Genomic DNA, 16,497 nt, shown 5'->3' on the forward strand with positions numbered 1-16,497 from the left:
TCTTGCTTTCTGTGTAAAGCCATTGAGGCCCCATTTCTCCTGCCTGCTTAGGAACTCTGTGTATATCTCCTTGAGCCTCATCTTGCAGACACCCTGAGATTCCTGAGTCATGATGTTCCAGTGGCTTCTCTTAGACCCTCACCCTCTTCATTGACTAGAAAGAAGATGCAGGGAACATCTGCTGAGGCTTTAAGATTATTTATTTATTGAAATGCTTATTTATTTATTTTGAGAGAGAGGGAGAAAGAGCGTGCGCACGTGTGCCAGCAGGGGAGGGGCAGAGAGAGAGGGAGAAAGAGAATCCCAAGCAGACTTGGGGTGAGATTGTGACCTGAGCCAAAATCAAGAGTCGGAAGCCTAACTGGCTGAGCCACCCAGGTGCCCCAGGGCTTTATGATTATTTAGCAGTCCTTGGAAGATCGTGGGGCTCTCTGGTTTTCTAGAGTTTGCCATTAGAGCCTCGCACAAAGCATTTGGTCAGTAAAGGGTAGCTGTTTGTTAACAGAGTGAATATACTAACTGTACCGTAGATATGGGATAGCTAATTATAAGCACAAGTATAATCAGCTCTTTCTGTTCATTTTTATGTGATTATTAGAATAGATACCGAAGGTTTAAAAACACTGGGGGAGGAAAAGCTTAAGGAAAGTTTTTCAGCAAGTTATATAAGCCCTAAAACAGAGTAATACTCTGTTTATGTTTTAGGGCTTATCTATGCTAGATTTATGGGGAGTGTCATTGGCCCCATTGTATGAGATCTTTTGAAACATGACACATTAGAAATACTCTGTGATTGGGATGCCTGGGTGGCTCAGTAGGCTGAGCGTCTGACTCTCGGTTTTGGCTCAGGTCGTGATCTCAGGTTTCAGCAGTTCAGGCCCTGTGTCGGGCTCTGTGCTGACGGTGCAGAGTCTGCTTGGGATTCTCTCTCTTCTTCCTTTTTCTCTGCCCCTTCCCTGCTCATTCTGTCTCTCTCTAAATAAATAAATAAACTTAAAAAAAATTTTTTTTAATATTCTGTGATTACTACTTCATGCCATTGTGCAGGGGACAAATAAGATTATTGTTAGTATTCCAAGTTTATATTATAAGTTTAGTGTGTTAAGATTTTTAGATTATAAAATTTAAAGATATTTTAAATTTTAATTTATGGATTTTTATATCAGGTGACTCCATTGGGTAATTTACACAGATTTAAAACTTTAGATATTCATACTTTATGTGTGTTAAAAAACTTTGATTGCAAGTAACAGAAAATCTATTGACAGGTTGTAAGGAATGGTTTTGGCTCATGGAACTGAAAGGGCTCAGGCAGGCCCTAAAATCAGGCACAGCTCATCAGGGCTCAAGTTCTGATGGAAAATAATAGAACTGCAGCAGTTTTAGGCTTCATGTGTGCACTTAAGAATGTCTAAAGGCTCCGAGAGACGCCATTGCTTTGGGTGGCATTAATTTAACAATGAGAAAATATGTTACACCTAAAACCCTAGCTTTTTTGTCCTGTTCCTTTCTTGGCCCAGAATCTAATGGTAGTTACTCTAATGGGTCATGTGTCCATTCCTGAGCCAGTCCCTGTGATGAAGGAATGCCATGCCTGGATTGGCTTAGGCCTGAGTTCTTGATCAGTGGAGTCAGCTTGCCCTGAACACCTGGGGTTAATAGGAGAGGGGTGATAGCTGAATAAATATCAGGGCACTCTTAGGAAGGGGAAATGGATCCTAAACAGAGAGTCAGCCATGATCACTGCATGATAACAGGTAATGGTAATAGTTGGGACTCTCTCTTTGAAGATAACAGAAAACCCAACCCTTTATGGCTTAAGCAATAAAGGTTGTTTACTGGCTCGTACCATGGAAAAGTCCGCAAGTAATGTAGCTGCGGGGATGGTTAGATTCAGGATTCAGGGATTCTTATTTAGCTCTCTATCTTGACCTCTCTGTTGCTCTTTTCAGCCCATTTTTAGACACACAGACTCTCCCCTTGTATCATCGGATGGCAGAATAGCTCCTCCTTTCCTCCTCATTTTCCACTGGAAAGAGCCAAGAATTTTCAGAAGCTGCCACAGAAATCTTAAGTGTATCTTATTGGCTCTCCTAGGCCCATCCCTGACCAATTAGATTATTGTGGCTAAAGAAATATGATGTGCTGATTAGTAAAAAAATAAAGATTACTCCAAATGGTAGGGCTAGGGTACGGTTTGCTTTACCTAAACTACAGGACAGAGGGTGGAGGAGGTGTGATTTTCCAAGGAAATGCGGGGCCAGATGTCTGCCTCAAGCATGAACAGGTTTGTTTGTTCATTTTTCATGAAATAGTTTTCCCACCAAACACTGTAGATGTTTGTATCTTCAGCAGAGGACATACCAATATGGATAAAATAATATAATTACTTATATTTTATTTTCTAATTTGAAAAAATACTGTAATAATTGTGTAATTTTTACGTACAGCCAATTTGTCTTTTTAATTTGTATACCAAGTTTTGTTCCACTTAGACTTCAGCTCTGCATGGTATGTGTGGTCAGGTTAATTTGCAATAGAATATCTACTTACAGATGTACTGAAGATTTTGTAGAGGTGCTTATATGAATCCTTCCTCTTTTTTTTTTTTTCCCCTTGGGGGGTGTCCCATAGATGAAAAAATGTTTAAAACCCTTAAAGAAGAAGGAAATCAATGTGTAAAGGACAAAAACTATAAAGATGCCCTTAGTAAATACATTGAATGCTTAAAGATTAACAACAAGGAATGTGCCATTTATACAAACAGGCAAGTTCTTTGTAACTTTATGTATTTCTTACGTTCATTTTTTTTTTGTTAAAACATACAAATTAATTGCCGAATTTTTTCCCCATCATTTTGACAATTTATATAGCATATTGTCCTAGGTGAGTATTCTTTAAAGAGATGGAGCCATAGAAGTTCCAGAGAGATGGAAAGCATGAGGCGGGCTGGGCGTCTGGTTGGTCTGCTACACAGGTTCCGCAGGCCGTCCTCACCGCCCTCACGTTGCTGCACTGTCCCGTCTTGGCCGTTTGGACCCACTGTGGCTTAGTCAGGTCTGCGCATCATCCTCCGTGTAGGAGCAGGAGTCACCTCCCTTTCAAACTAGTTCTTAAGTGTCCTTTTTCTCTTGAAGTCCTAAGAGAGGGGACCAGCATCCTTCAGTGCATAGCAAGAATAGGCAGATTGTTCTGGAAAGCTGTTTAGAGGCCATCTATACCACATAATGGTAAAAGATCGCTCTAGAAATCTGGTGATTGGAGTAAGTAGAGTCTGGGGTGATGAGGAAGAAGGCTTAGTTCCTAAAGAGCAGGGACTCCCAGCACAAGATTTCCTAGCTATTTTAGATGAATTCTTTTTAATTTAACTTCTCACTGCTTTGTTTTTGTACACGTTTTCCTCTATTGGCAACTATTTTGCCAAAAATTTTGTCATTAACTCCAACAGGTAGTTTTCTACTCTTCTTCTGTTCAGTCTCTGCAGTTCTGGGCATTAATGGCCACTCAGTTTTCCCTGGAAACCGCCTCTCCTCTCGGCATCAGTGCAGACACTCACTTGCCTAGCTCTTTTCTTCCTCTGTGGGCCTTTCTTTGCCAGCTGTTCTCTGGGTTCTGTAGGTGTAGGTCCCTTTTTCACTCTGCATGCTCTCTGAGCCATTGCATCCTCCCTTCAGTTCCGTTACCTTTCAGTTGTGTTCCCCCCCCAGATCTCTGTGTGGGCTCCAGACCTAACCACTCCGCTCCTCTCTGCCTTCCTGACCGATGTCTCCCTCTCCTAGTGTGTCTGCAAGCTCGGATGTCCTACTTCTAAATTCCTCTTGGGGGAGCCTTTCTCTCTGCCCTCCCCTTCACCCATGTCCCATCACCACTGTCTCCTCCCAGATGTCCGCTACCCCCTCCACAGCACAGACTTGTTCCCTCTCGTCTCATTCTCTGAATTGCAGCATGACTAATCTTCCTAAAACATGGTGAACATGTTAGCCCCTATTTGAGAACCCATTGGTGGACTTGCTGGAAGCTCAGGATAAAGCTCAGGCTCCTTGCTCTTCCCCATCTGGCCTGACCGCCCTTCTACCTCATCCCTGCACCCAGCCAGCCATATGGCACTTAGTTCATCAAGAGTACCTTGCTCTCTGTCTTTCACTGTGAGACTCTGCCGTTGCTGGGCCCTTGGCCACCCTCTCCCCTCCTGCATCTTAACTCTCAGCCCAGTGCCTTCACACTGGATAATTCTCATCTCCTACTCTGGGTTTCAACTTAAATGTAACTTCTGGGAAGTCTTCCCTGATTACTCTTGCCTTTGCCTCAGCCCCACCAGATCTGGTAAGATTCTCAGCTGTGTGTTCCCAGAGCATCCTGTTCAGATTTTATTATGTTTGCTTATTTTAATTGTCTCTTCCACTTAGACTATAGCCTTCTTGAGGGGCCTGAGCTGTACTTGTTTGCAGTTGTATCCCCAGTGCCATAATTATGTATATTGCAAGAAAATGCCATAATTAGAGTAAAGTGTTAGGTTTCAATGAGACAGCTAACAGACTTATTGAGCTATGTTCTGATTGTTATTAACTATCTAAATTTATAGTGTTGTCTTTGCATTTCATAATACGTAATTGCTTTCATAATTACATTCTACCAGAGCTCTGTGTTACTTGAAGCTGTGCCAATTTGAAGAGGCAAAGCAGGATTGTGATCGGGCACTTGAGATAGATAACAGGAATGTAAAAGCGTGCTACAGACGAGCTCTGGCTCATAAAGGACTCAAGGTGAGGAAATCTTCATTTTAATAAGTAAATTTCAGCTCTGAAAACAATATGTGGTTTTTATGAACATGAATCTTGGGAGTGAGATTATCCTGGGATTTAATCCTGGTTCTATGCTAACCAATCCTGAAAGCTTAGAATAGGCCTCAGATTTCCCCTACCTTTAACGTGGAGCTAGATATTTTCTAAGATTCCTTCCAGCTCAAAAATTATTATTTTATTTCCGGATTTTCCGAGGACTTTTGTTAGTTGATGATAGATCCATTTTATGGAACAGGAAGGTTTGTTACTGAATCACTGAAGGCAACCACTGGATTCCTCCACCAAAGGATTGAGGTGTCTGTCGGGTGGGAGGAAGGCATCAGAACGGAAGCTTGGTTCACCAAGTGAAAGTTGGTAGAGAAATCAGAGATTGGTGATTTGGGCCTTAAACTGGCTCCTTTAGAGTGGCATTCTTCTCTAAGAAAACCACACCATTATTTGCAAAGAAAGTATTGTATAATTACACTTTTCTTGAGGCTGATTCTTCTGCATGGAAAACTTGAATGAATGTACATATTTGTAGAAAGTAATGTCACAAAGAAAAGTCAGAACATACTGGGCTATGGCATTTCTTGAGATTGTTATTTCTTAAAAATCAACTTGATTAGGGTATAATATAATGAAATTCACACATTGTAAGCTTTCACATCTTTTAATTTTTTTCTCTTTAGAGGTTTTTTTAAATTGAGATACAACTGACAACTAACAGTGTATTAGTTTCAGGTATACAGCCTAATGATTTGATTTGCACAATGATCACCAGTAAGTCTAGTTAGCAGCCCATAAGCACACATAGTTGAAATTTTTTTTCTTGTGATGAGAACTTTTAAGATCTATGCTTGTAGCAACTTTCAAATATGCAATACAATATTATTAATTGTATCACCATGCTGTGCATTATATCCAATGAGTTCTTTCTTAACTGGAAGTTTGTGCCTTTTGACCCATTTCACCTACTCCCCAGCCCTTGTCTTGCCTCTGACAACCACCAGTTTGTTCTTTGTGTCTGTAAATTCAGTTCTGTTTTTGGTCTTGTTTTCTAAATTTCACGTACAAGTGCAGTCATAAGGTAATTGCCTTTCTCTGTCTTACCTCACTTTTAGCATATGCCCTCAGGAGCCATCCATGTTGTTGCAAATGGTAGGATTTCCTTCTTTTGTATGACTGTAAATAGACCACATTTTTTCTATCTGTTCATTCATTGATGGACACTTAGGTTGTTTCCATGTCCTGGCTGTTGTAAATATTGCTGCCGTTAACACAGGAGTGCAGAGGTCTTGCAGATTTCATGTTTTCATTTCCTTCAGATAAATACCTAGAGGTGGAATTGCTGGATCATATGGTAGTCTTATTTTAGTTTTTTTGAGGAGCCTCCATACTGTTTTCTATAATGGCTATGTCAGTTTCCATTCCCACTCACAGCGCACGAGGGTTCCCTTTTCTCCACATCCTCACCAGCACTTGTTATCTCTTATCTTTTGGATGATTGCCGTTGTGACAAGAGTGATACCTCATTGTGCGTTTGATTTCTGTCTCCCTGCTGGTTAGTGATGTGGAACATTTTTTCATAAACTGTTGGCCATCTGTATGTCTTCTTTGGAAAAATGTCTGTTTAGTTCCTCTGCTCATTTTTTAATCAGATTATTTTTTCGATATTGAGGTCTGTGAATTGTTTGTGTACTTTGGATAACTGCTTATCAGATACAGGATTTGCAGATATTTTCTCCCACTTGGTAGTTTTCATTTTGTTGATGGTTTCCTTCACCGTGCAGAAGCTTGATGTTGTCCGCTTGTTTATTGTTGCTTTTGTTACCTTTGCTTTTGGCATCAAATCCAAAACCCAAGACCAGCATCAAGGAGCTTACCACCTATGTTTTCTTCTAGAAGTTTATGGTTTCAAGTCTTATGTTCAAGTTTGGTCCATCTTTTTTTTGTTGATATTTGTATGTAGTGTAAAGACAGTGGTCCAGTTTTCCCAACAGCATTTATTGAAGACTGTCCCTTCCCCAGTGAGAATTCTTGGCCCTTTTGTCATAAATTAGTTGACCATTTATGAATGGCTTTTTATTTCTGAGCTCTCTGTTCTGTCTTATTCATCTCTGTGTCTGTTTTTATGCCAATACCATACTATTTTAATTACTGTAGTTTTGTAATGTAGTTTTATTTTTTTTATTTTTAAAATTTATTTATTTTTGAGAGAGACCGAGACAGAGCATGAGCAGGGGAGGGGCAGAGAGAGAGGGAGACACAGAATCCAAACCATGCTCCAGGCTCTGAACTGTCACCACAGAGCCCGATGTGGAGCTCAAACTCGTGAACTGCGAGATCATGACCTGAGCCGAAGTTGGACGCTTAACCAACTGAGCCACGCAGGCACCTCTGTAATGTTTAAAATCAGGAAGTGTGATGCTTCCAGCTTTTTGTTCCTTTTCAAGATTGCTTTGGCTATTCGGGGTGTTATGTGGTTCATATAGTAAGTTTTAGGATTGTTTATTCTATTTCTGTGGAAAATGCCATTGGAATTTTGAATAGGGATTGCATTGAATCTATAGATTGCTTTGGGTAGGGTAAACATTTTAAAGGTATTATTTTTTCCCATCCATGAGCATGGAAAGTCTTGCCATTTATTTCTGTCTTCTTCAGTTTGTTTCATCAGTGTGTTACAGCTTTCATGTGCAAAGCTTTCACCTTCTTGGTTAAATTTATTCCTAGGTATTTTATTCTTTTTGATGCAATTATAAGTAGAATTGTTTTCTTAATTTGGTCATTGACTTTTGAATAATGTAAATTCTCATGTAGCCATCACTCCAGTCAAGGTAAATATTATTTGCATCTCTCTAGGAAATTCCCTATGCCCATTTTTATTTCCCTTATTCTGCCCCCACTCCCAGGCAGCCATCCATCTGGTTTCTATCACTGTAGATTAGTTTTGCTTCTTTTTGACAGTAACATAAACATAGTCCTATAGAATTTACTGTTTGACTTTTTTTTTTTTTTTTTTTTTTTTTTTTTTTGCTCAGCATAGCATCTGAGAGTTAATCTGTACTATGTGAATATTAGGAATTGTTTTTTAAATTTTTAAAATGTTTATTTATTTTTGAGAGAGAGAGAGAGAGACAGAGCGTGAGTGGGGGAGGAGCAGAGAGAGAGGGAGACACAGAATCTGACGCAGGGTCTAGACTCCGAGCCACCAGCGCAGAGCCGATGTGGGGATCGAACTCATGAACCTCGAGATAATGACCTGAGCCAAAGTCCGATACTCAAACAACTGAGCCACCCAGGCGCCCCAGGAATTGTTCCTTTTTTATTGCTAATTTTTATTACTGATTATACCACAACTTTTTTTTTTTAACATATTCACCAGTTAATTACATTCAGCTGTTTCTAGTTTGGGGCTATTAATATAGCTGCTATGATTTTTCCCCGCCCACATGTTATGAACTTGTTCATGAATTGGTACAGCAAGAGACCAGCTGTGAGTAGGAGTGGGGATGGAGAGAGATGGTCAGATCATGAAAGGACCGAGGGTCATGCTGTGGTGACTAGGCTTGATCCTGAAGGTGGTGGGAACCCCTAAAGGCTACGTGGTCAAGGAGGGCACAATGGGTCAGATTTGCCAGCAGTGTGGAAGGTGGATCACTGGGGACCCAGCACGGAGTAGGGAGATTGGTTAGAAGCTACCAGGTCAGCTGCCTGAAGGAAGGTAATGGCAGAGGGAAGAGAGAAGGCATGTTAGTTTGCCGGGGCTGCCATAACAAAGTACCCACATCACGGGTTAAACAACAGAACTTTATTTTGTTAGAGTTCTTACGGTTCTTAATCTTGAGATTAAGGCGTCAGCAGGGATGGCTCCTTCTGAGGGCTGTGGAGGAAGGATGTGTTCTAGCCCCTCTCCTGGGCTTGCGGTTGGCTATCTTTTCCCTGTATCTTCACGTTGTCTTCTGTCTGTATATGTCTGTCTTCCAGTTTCCTCTTTTTTTAAGGACACCAGTCATATTGGATAGGACCCACCCTAATGATCTCACGTTAACTTGATTACTTCTTTAAAGAACCTATCCCCAGGGGTGCCTGGGCGGCTCAGTCGGTTGAGCGTACAACTCTCGATTTCGATTTCGGCTCAGGTCATGGTTCCCCGGGGTCATGGGATTGAGCCCTACGTCAGGCTCTGCACTGACAGCGTGGGGCCTGCTTAGGATTCTCTCTCTCCCCCCTCTGCCCCTCCCCCGCTTACACTCGCTTGCTCGCTCTCTAAAAAATGAAGAAGAATCTGTCTTCAAATTACATTCTGAAGTATACATTCTAAAGTGCTATGGGTTAAGACTTCAGCATAGGAATTTTTAGGAGGGGAACACAATTAGCCCGTAACAGAGAGATTAACTGACGGTTGTTTGAAGGTAAAGTCGACAGGACCTACTGAGTAGATGGACAGAGGAAGGAACAAAGGTGGTACCTCCAGGGTTACTGGCTTGGGTAGCTGAGTGGTGCAGTGCAATAATGGAGGGTATTCAGGAGGAGGGAGAGGCTTGAGTGGGGAGGGGGATAGTTAGGTTTGACGTTACTGAGTTTGAGGTAATTCTTTTAGTTCCTGCCCATCACTGATGGGGAAGTACTAAAAATATATTCTGTAAAACCTGGGTTTTGTTGGGAGAGGGCGGTCATGTTTTTCTACAGTGCAGCATATGAGCTGTGCTCGTTGTGCCTTGAGGAGTCAGGACTTTGTGCATCGCACATGCACTGAGGTTGCCGCTCAGAGGCTGTGCTGTGACCTCCAGACCATTGGAGCCACGCAGCTGCCTGCCCTCCCTGTCGCCCCTCCCAGTTTGTTATAAAGGATGCAGATGAACAGCTGGGTAGAGGTGCGTCGGCCCAGGTCCAGAAGGGTCCTAAGCACGGGAACTCCCGTCTCCATGGAGCTGGGGTGCGCCACCTTCCCTGCAGGTTTGTGCCACGGTGTGCACGTGACCTGGCCCCCCCCCTCCCCCCACTCCTGCTTTTTTTGTTAGCAACACGCTCATTTATAAACCTCACGTATAGATTCCTTAGATGGTATGTGGCACCATGAATTAAGAGAGGCTTCTTCAAAACTCCCTCAGCTTTTTCTGAGCTCGATGAATTCAGGTACGTGAGGGTAGGTGTGTGTGATGACTCAGGAGTGTATGCGTGTCCAGACTCTTAGAGCAGTTTTACTCCATGCTGGTTGCCTGACTCTTGGAACTTGTCTTCCTGACACAATGTGAGAGGTGTACCTAACGAAAGACTTCTTATACTCCTTTGGAATGCATTCTAGAAATTGTACTCTGCAGAAAGATGATCCCAAATTTGAGTAATCCAACCCACTAGATTTATGAGGCCGGCAGTTTGTTTTTCTGGTTTGATTTCTTGCAGTTTTGTGTATACGTCCTGTAGTTTGAGTTATGTGCCAAGCGAATTTAGTTTCAGTATCTTCAAAAGCGACAACTGCTTACAAAACGCACCAGAAGTCATGCCTGGATCCACTTCCTCGGCGTGTCTGGGAGGGGCTGGAGCGGAGGCTCACGAGGAGCAGGTGCCCTGCCTGTAGTTAGTAGCACGCGCACACACATGCCAGTTTTAAAAATCACGGGGCTTTCACTTAGAATTCCTTTTTCCCCAAGTTTTTGTTTAAATTTCAGTTCACATACAACGCAATACAAGTTTCAGGTGTAGAATTTAGTGATACAGCGCTTAGTGTAACACCTGGCGCTCATCACAGTAAGCGCCTAGATCCTTGATCCCCAACACCTAGTTCACCTGTACCCCCATCCACCTCCCCACTGGTGACCATCAGTTTGTTCTCCAGAGTTAAGAGTCTTCCTTGGTTTGCCTCCTCCCCCACCCCCGTGTTCATTTGTTCCATTTCCACATGTGAAAGAAATCATATGGTATTTGTCTTAGAATTTATTTCTTTAATCGAGTGCCGCTTACGTACGTGCTAGACTGTGGGAGCAGAGTGGTAAATAAGACATCATGCTTGCATTAAGGAATTTGCAGCCAATTAATTGGGTATGCTAGAAGGCCAAAAATATCAAAAAGTAACATAACTCTTATTACAGTTTAAGTGCATCTATTAATATATATATTATCACAAACACATGTGATTATACTTTTTTTTTTTTAAGGCCTAATGGTATAATTAGCAACTTTGAACGTCTTCCTTTTTGCCAGAGCCATACTTTTCTCTTCGTGTATGCTCTGCTCTTCCCTCCCGCATGGCTGTTTGTGTTCAGGTCCCCCGTGGCTGTTTGTCTTCAGGTCCTGTGTTCTCTGACAACTGTGTCAAAAGACGACTCCTTTGGGGCGCCTGGGTGGCTCCGTCGGTTGAAGGTCCGACTTCGGCTCAGGTCATGATCTCAGGGTCCGTGAGTTCGAGCCCCGTGTCAGGCTCTGTGCTGACAGCTCAGAGCCTGGAGCCTGTTTCAGATTCTGTGTCTCCCTCTCTCTCTGCCCCTCCCCTGTTCATGCTCTGTCTCTCTCTGTCTCAAAAATAAATAAATGTTAAAAAAAAAAAAAAAAAAAGACTCCTTCCTCCTCGTTAGTATCATCGGAAACCTTGGTTTTCTTACTTGCATTAGTGATAGTCCATACTTACTCATTTGTTTACTTTTTTATATTGTTTCCCTTCATAAGACAGAAACTTCCATAAGGGCCAGGGCCAGGCTGCGTGACCATTTTTGGGATCTGGCCCGCGGTCCCTTGTCTTCCAGTGTCTCCACTTTTCTGGCTCTTTTTCTCTTTACATTTGCTCGCCTCTGTTTTAACTCTTATCGAAGTGTATTTCCTATTTTCTTAGGTCTTCTTCAACCAGACAGATTGCTCTTTATGCAGAGATTTTTCTTGAATGGGTTGAAAAACCATACATATTGCGTCCGTGACTGGTGGACTTTCATTTCCAAGGCTGTAGCTCACAAATCTGTTTTCAGGCATCTCGCTAGGATTCCACAACTGTATTCCCGTTCACTTTCTGGTCATTGCTGCCTCGATCATCCCAAGAATTATATCTCTGTGCCTCAGTTCCCTTACCTTTTCAATGGGGACAGAAGTTAGTATGTACAGGGCTGCTATGAGAGTAAACTAATACTTCCAAAATGTTGAGAATGGTCAGAGTTAGCAGGAACTACCTCAGCTTGCCCTGCTGCCCCACTTGCTTGCCTTTCGGTATGGTTCCTAGCATGAGCACTTAGGATGGAAATGCAGTGTCATTTGGGTTTTCTGTAGCTGGTTCCAGCTGTACTGTTTTGACACAGTGGTATGTGGTTTGTTCCTAATAGTTTATAATGTACTATCGTTTGTAAACAAATTACCTTTTTTAATGAATTTGAGCAGATTTATCTGTTTAAACAAATCACTTTTGCTGCAGTGTCCTGCTGGACAGAGGGAGAAGGGATGTGGCATCACAGCTAGTCCCCCAGGAATGTCATGTAACCACAAGCTTAGCTTCCCGTGCCCCAGCCTCCAGAGCAGGCTGTTATTGGTGGGTCATGAATACTTAGGGACGTTCTACATCATTGCAATTCTTTGCCTCGTCACAGAATTAACTTTGGCTTAATCAGAACATTGGTGTAGTCTGTAGTTCTAGAATATGGCCTGTCACATCAGACTGATTTTGTGGCCTCTGTCTCAGCTACCACATTCTGCTATGCGTTTAGATGCCTTTTCTTTGCCCTCAACCTCTCCCAGCGTATTGTCTGACTCGATGGAAGAATAAATGTCGACACTAGCCTATTTGAACAGTATACAGCTTTGGAGGGTTTTATGGTACAGGATACGATGTGACAACTGACATTTGTATCACCCTTTATAAAAGTTTAAACCGCTCATATCACTACTTCATTTATGCTTGGTACAGCTTTGTGAAAACTCGAGTAGGAAAGCTTTTGTTATCCTTAAAGATGAGAAAACTGAAACTCAAGAGGTTAAATAAGTAGGATCTTGTTCCTTTTTTTTTTTTTTAAAGTTTGTTCACTTTGGTGGGGGCGGGAAAGACAGAGGCAGAGAGACTGAATCCCAAACAGGCTCCACACTGTCAGCACAGAACCTGACTTGGGCTCAGACTCATGAACCGCGAGATCGTGACCTGAGCCGAAATCAAGATTCGGACGCTTAACCGACAGCCACCCAGGCGCCCCCGTTCCAGTTTCTTGTTTAGTTAGGTACTACTAACATGAGGCTGTTCGTTCATTTCGCAGACAGCAAATGCCTCCTGTACATCCGGGACTGATGGTTGTGACACACAAGTGAACTGGAGTCTAAGAACTCCAGATTCTGTGCTCGCTTTTATGGGTTTTAATACTTCAGTCCGAGACTACTTTGTGGGCCTGACTTTGTAATCAGGACACTACGGGGAGCGCACCGCACACATTCTGCGCCACTCCGCCCCTCAGTCTCACTTCTGTTTGGGTTAATCTGTGCCTCTTCTTTTGTCATAAAAATTATTTTCTCTGCCTTTCTACTTTCAGGATTATCAGAAAAGTTTAAACGATCTCAATAAAGTTCTTCTGCTGGATTCAAGTATTATTGAGGCAAAGATGGAACTGGAAGAGGTAACCAGACTCCTTAAGGACAATGCATCATTCAACAAAGAAAAAGAGAGAAGGAAAATTGAAATTCAAGAGGTATTTGTATTTGATTAACTTTGAAAGTACTCTTTGGGGGATTTCATAGATGCTAAAATCCTATTTCTCTGAGTTCTACAAAAAAAATTTTTTATTTTCTTTTTACTTGGATGTCCAATAAAGACATTTTAACCAGTTATAAAGACAAAACTTTCCTTTGCTATAATTAGCCACTGTAGATCCCAGCTTGTGTCCATCGAGGGTACTGGGAGTCTGCATTCCTGAGGTTTCTCCTTTCTCTCCCCCAGCCACCCCCATCCGGCCTATAGTTTGCATTGTTTCTGCTCCAGATTGCTCTGGAAGCCTATTTGCTTCAGGGTACACCTGGAGAATCCTGACAGGACTCATTCAGTGTCCGTGGCCCTGCCAGCCATACCCCATAGGGATTTTTTTGATTGATTGAGACCTTTTTGGCACTCTGAAACAAGACTGGCCTAATGGGAGATTTTGGAGTATCCCAGAATCAAACTCCGTGTCTTGCGCTCTAGCTTTTTCGTTTGGCGTCAGTGAAGAATGTCAGCTCATGAATTCCTGTGTCCTTGTGGATGCTAATATCATCCCATTTATCATACATTTCCGCTAAGAGTAAGAGGCGAATGTGTGAGAGAAACTAGAAGTATTTTCCAAGGAGGGAAGAAAAAATATTTTAAGTTCATGTCTCTGTTAAATGTGAGGAAATATTTGTCACGAAAAAGAGGTAAAGTTGTTATAGGTCTTCTTTCATAGAAAACTAAACCTCATGATATTTTCAGTGTCAAAAATTTTTTAAACTTAAAAACATACTTTCATGAATGGATACTTAACACTTCCTAAAAAGAGTAGGTTTTCCTATTCATTATAAAGTATACACTTTTTTCACTTAGAATTTGACTAAAATAGAGTCTACCAGTGTTTTTCAGTTCTTTCCCATTTTAATAAATAGAGCTTAGAATTTGTGCAGTGGTTGTTGTGTCACAGTATAATTTTTTTTTCCTCATGAAGGTGAATGAAGGCCATGAAGAAGAGCCTGAAAGGACCTCTGAGGAGGTGTCCAGTGACCGTTTTGCCACCAGGAAGGAGGACACAACCAGTGGGCCACCAGCATACCGTGAAACACTCCCGATCGCCAGGCCTACCAATGCCTATGAATTTGGTCAGGTCATAAATGCCATCAGCACGAGGAACGATAAAGAGGCCTGTGCACACCTTTTAGCCATCACTGAACCGAAAGATTTGCCAGTGTTGTTGAGTAACAAACTTGAAGGGGATACATTCCTCCTCCTCATTCAGTCTCTGAAAAATAATCTTATTGGGAAAGATCCTTCTTTGGTGTATCAGCATCTTTTATATCTAAGTAAAGCAGAAAGGTTCAAGGTAAGTGGCAAAACATAGATACTGATTTTTGTTTTAGGGTGTCTGTAACTTTAAAATGTTCATTTTTAAATGAAGCTAATACAGTTTTTCTCCTTCTTCCAGATGATGTTGACACTAATTAGCAAGGGCCAAAAGGAGCAAATTGAACAGCTCTTTGATGACCTCTCAGACACACCAAACAAACATTATACTTTAGAAGATGTACAGGCCCTAAGAAGGAAGTATGAGCTTTAAATGAAGGCTACTGTTAGATTTCTTCCATGCATGTATGAGTTCCAGTAGTGCTAATGGGATGGTATTGTAATAGCGTTGCCTGGATAAAACCTGGTTTCGAAAAGATCCTTTGGTTTGGACTGTAAAATATTTTATGTATTTTTATATAGAGAACATGTATATTCTACGATATGCTTTTATTAGTTGTAAATATGTTCCTACGTACCAGAGCTAACATCTTTATATTTAATAATAAGTATATTTGGAACTTGTTCAAGTACATTTTAATTTATATTCTAAATTTTCTTCTAATAACTCGTTAAAAATTTGAGTTCCATTCCTTTGGGCCATAAAGGATTCCTCTTAAGTTTGATAGAAGTGTATTTCTTTAAAAGTGAAAATCATTAACAGTGATTATTATATCCCCTTTATTTCCTGCTATGATATATATATAAATACTATTTTATACTACTTCTGGATTACAATCTGCTAAGGTGAAATGTAACACTTAAATCTTACAATATGAAATGATTATTAAATAAATTATTAACTTAGAGCTATAAGAGAACTTTTCTCACGTGGAAACATTGCCTAATAAAGAACAAAAATTGGCAAAAATTTCTACTTACTACTTTTTACTAGATTTTAAAATGCGGTTTCCCAAACAACTGTATAAAAGCAGACTAAGCCTGCATTGTCCCCTCCACATTTTCCCCAACGTTTAGATGTTGTCTTCACCCTTTTTTCCCCGCCCCCCCTCCCCAATTTATTCCCTCAACGGAAAAGTGAAGTCTTATTAAAATCTCCTTTGTTAACTGGGTCAAAGTAAAGGTATTTCTTACAATAAAACATTCAGGTCTCTATCAATGTACTGTCATTTATTGCTATAGTTTTTGTCAAGTTCTTTTTCTGGAGCATTCTTTCTTGAGAAGTCAATATCACAGGTGAGTATCACTTTCATTATTTCCATATTCTTTAGTCTTTTGGAATTAATAGAATTTTAAAAAATCATTGGGGGTAAATGGAATCTTTCAAACTGACATTTTTCTTTTTAACTCTTTGTTCATTAATGAAAAGCTGATTCTCCTTTTTTAATGTTAGTAAACTTTACAGTAGAGACATAAAAAGGAAACTCTTTTGTTGACAGTTACGTACCCAGCACCTAGCTGCACGGGGCTGTCTGGCAGTGGTCACCTCTCCTTCAGAGGAGGTGGAAAGCTGTGAGTGCCCAGCGGTGCCAGTTGTGTGGGTCATGGCTGGAGAAACCCGTTTCTGTCCAGTGACAGCCAGGATACTGAAGTGGGAACTTCATGAGTGAGGGGAGGGAAGACAAGGTGAAGGAACTGTAGATAGGAATATCAAAGAGCATTAAAAGAACGCAGTTCCTCAAGACTTCAGCAGGAAGTCTGCCCATATTGCCTCTGGGAGTATCCCACTCAAAGACCTCCCCACCAGATTGCCCCACTGGGTCCACAGGCCTCCCCAAAGCCCTGAGTTAA

General features: G+C 41.4%; 1 protein-coding gene across 4 annotated transcripts in view; it reads left to right on the plus strand.

The window, feature by feature from the left end:
• The window catches only part of SPAG1 (sperm associated antigen 1), a 68,140-nt gene extending 52,275 nt beyond the window's left edge, over positions 1-15,865 (plus strand). For all 4 annotated transcript variants that reach the window (XM_058698692.1, XM_058698693.1, XM_058698694.1 and 1 more), the window contains 5 exons: positions 2,635-2,767; positions 4,637-4,763; positions 13,277-13,432; positions 14,414-14,785; positions 14,888-15,865. In XM_058698692.1, the coding sequence (XP_058554675.1) occupies positions 2,635-2,767; positions 4,637-4,763; positions 13,277-13,432; positions 14,414-14,785; positions 14,888-15,019 (920 nt within the window). In that variant the 3' untranslated portion in view covers positions 15,020-15,865. The remainder of the gene's footprint in view (positions 1-2,634; positions 2,768-4,636; positions 4,764-13,276; positions 13,433-14,413; positions 14,786-14,887) is intronic.
• The last annotated feature ends 632 nt before the right edge of the window (positions 15,866-16,497 follow it).

The sequence above is a fragment of the Neofelis nebulosa genome, chromosome 14 (assembly GCF_028018385.1).
Source record: "Neofelis nebulosa isolate mNeoNeb1 chromosome 14, mNeoNeb1.pri, whole genome shotgun sequence".
Lineage (NCBI taxonomy): Eukaryota > Metazoa > Chordata > Mammalia > Carnivora > Felidae > Neofelis > Neofelis nebulosa.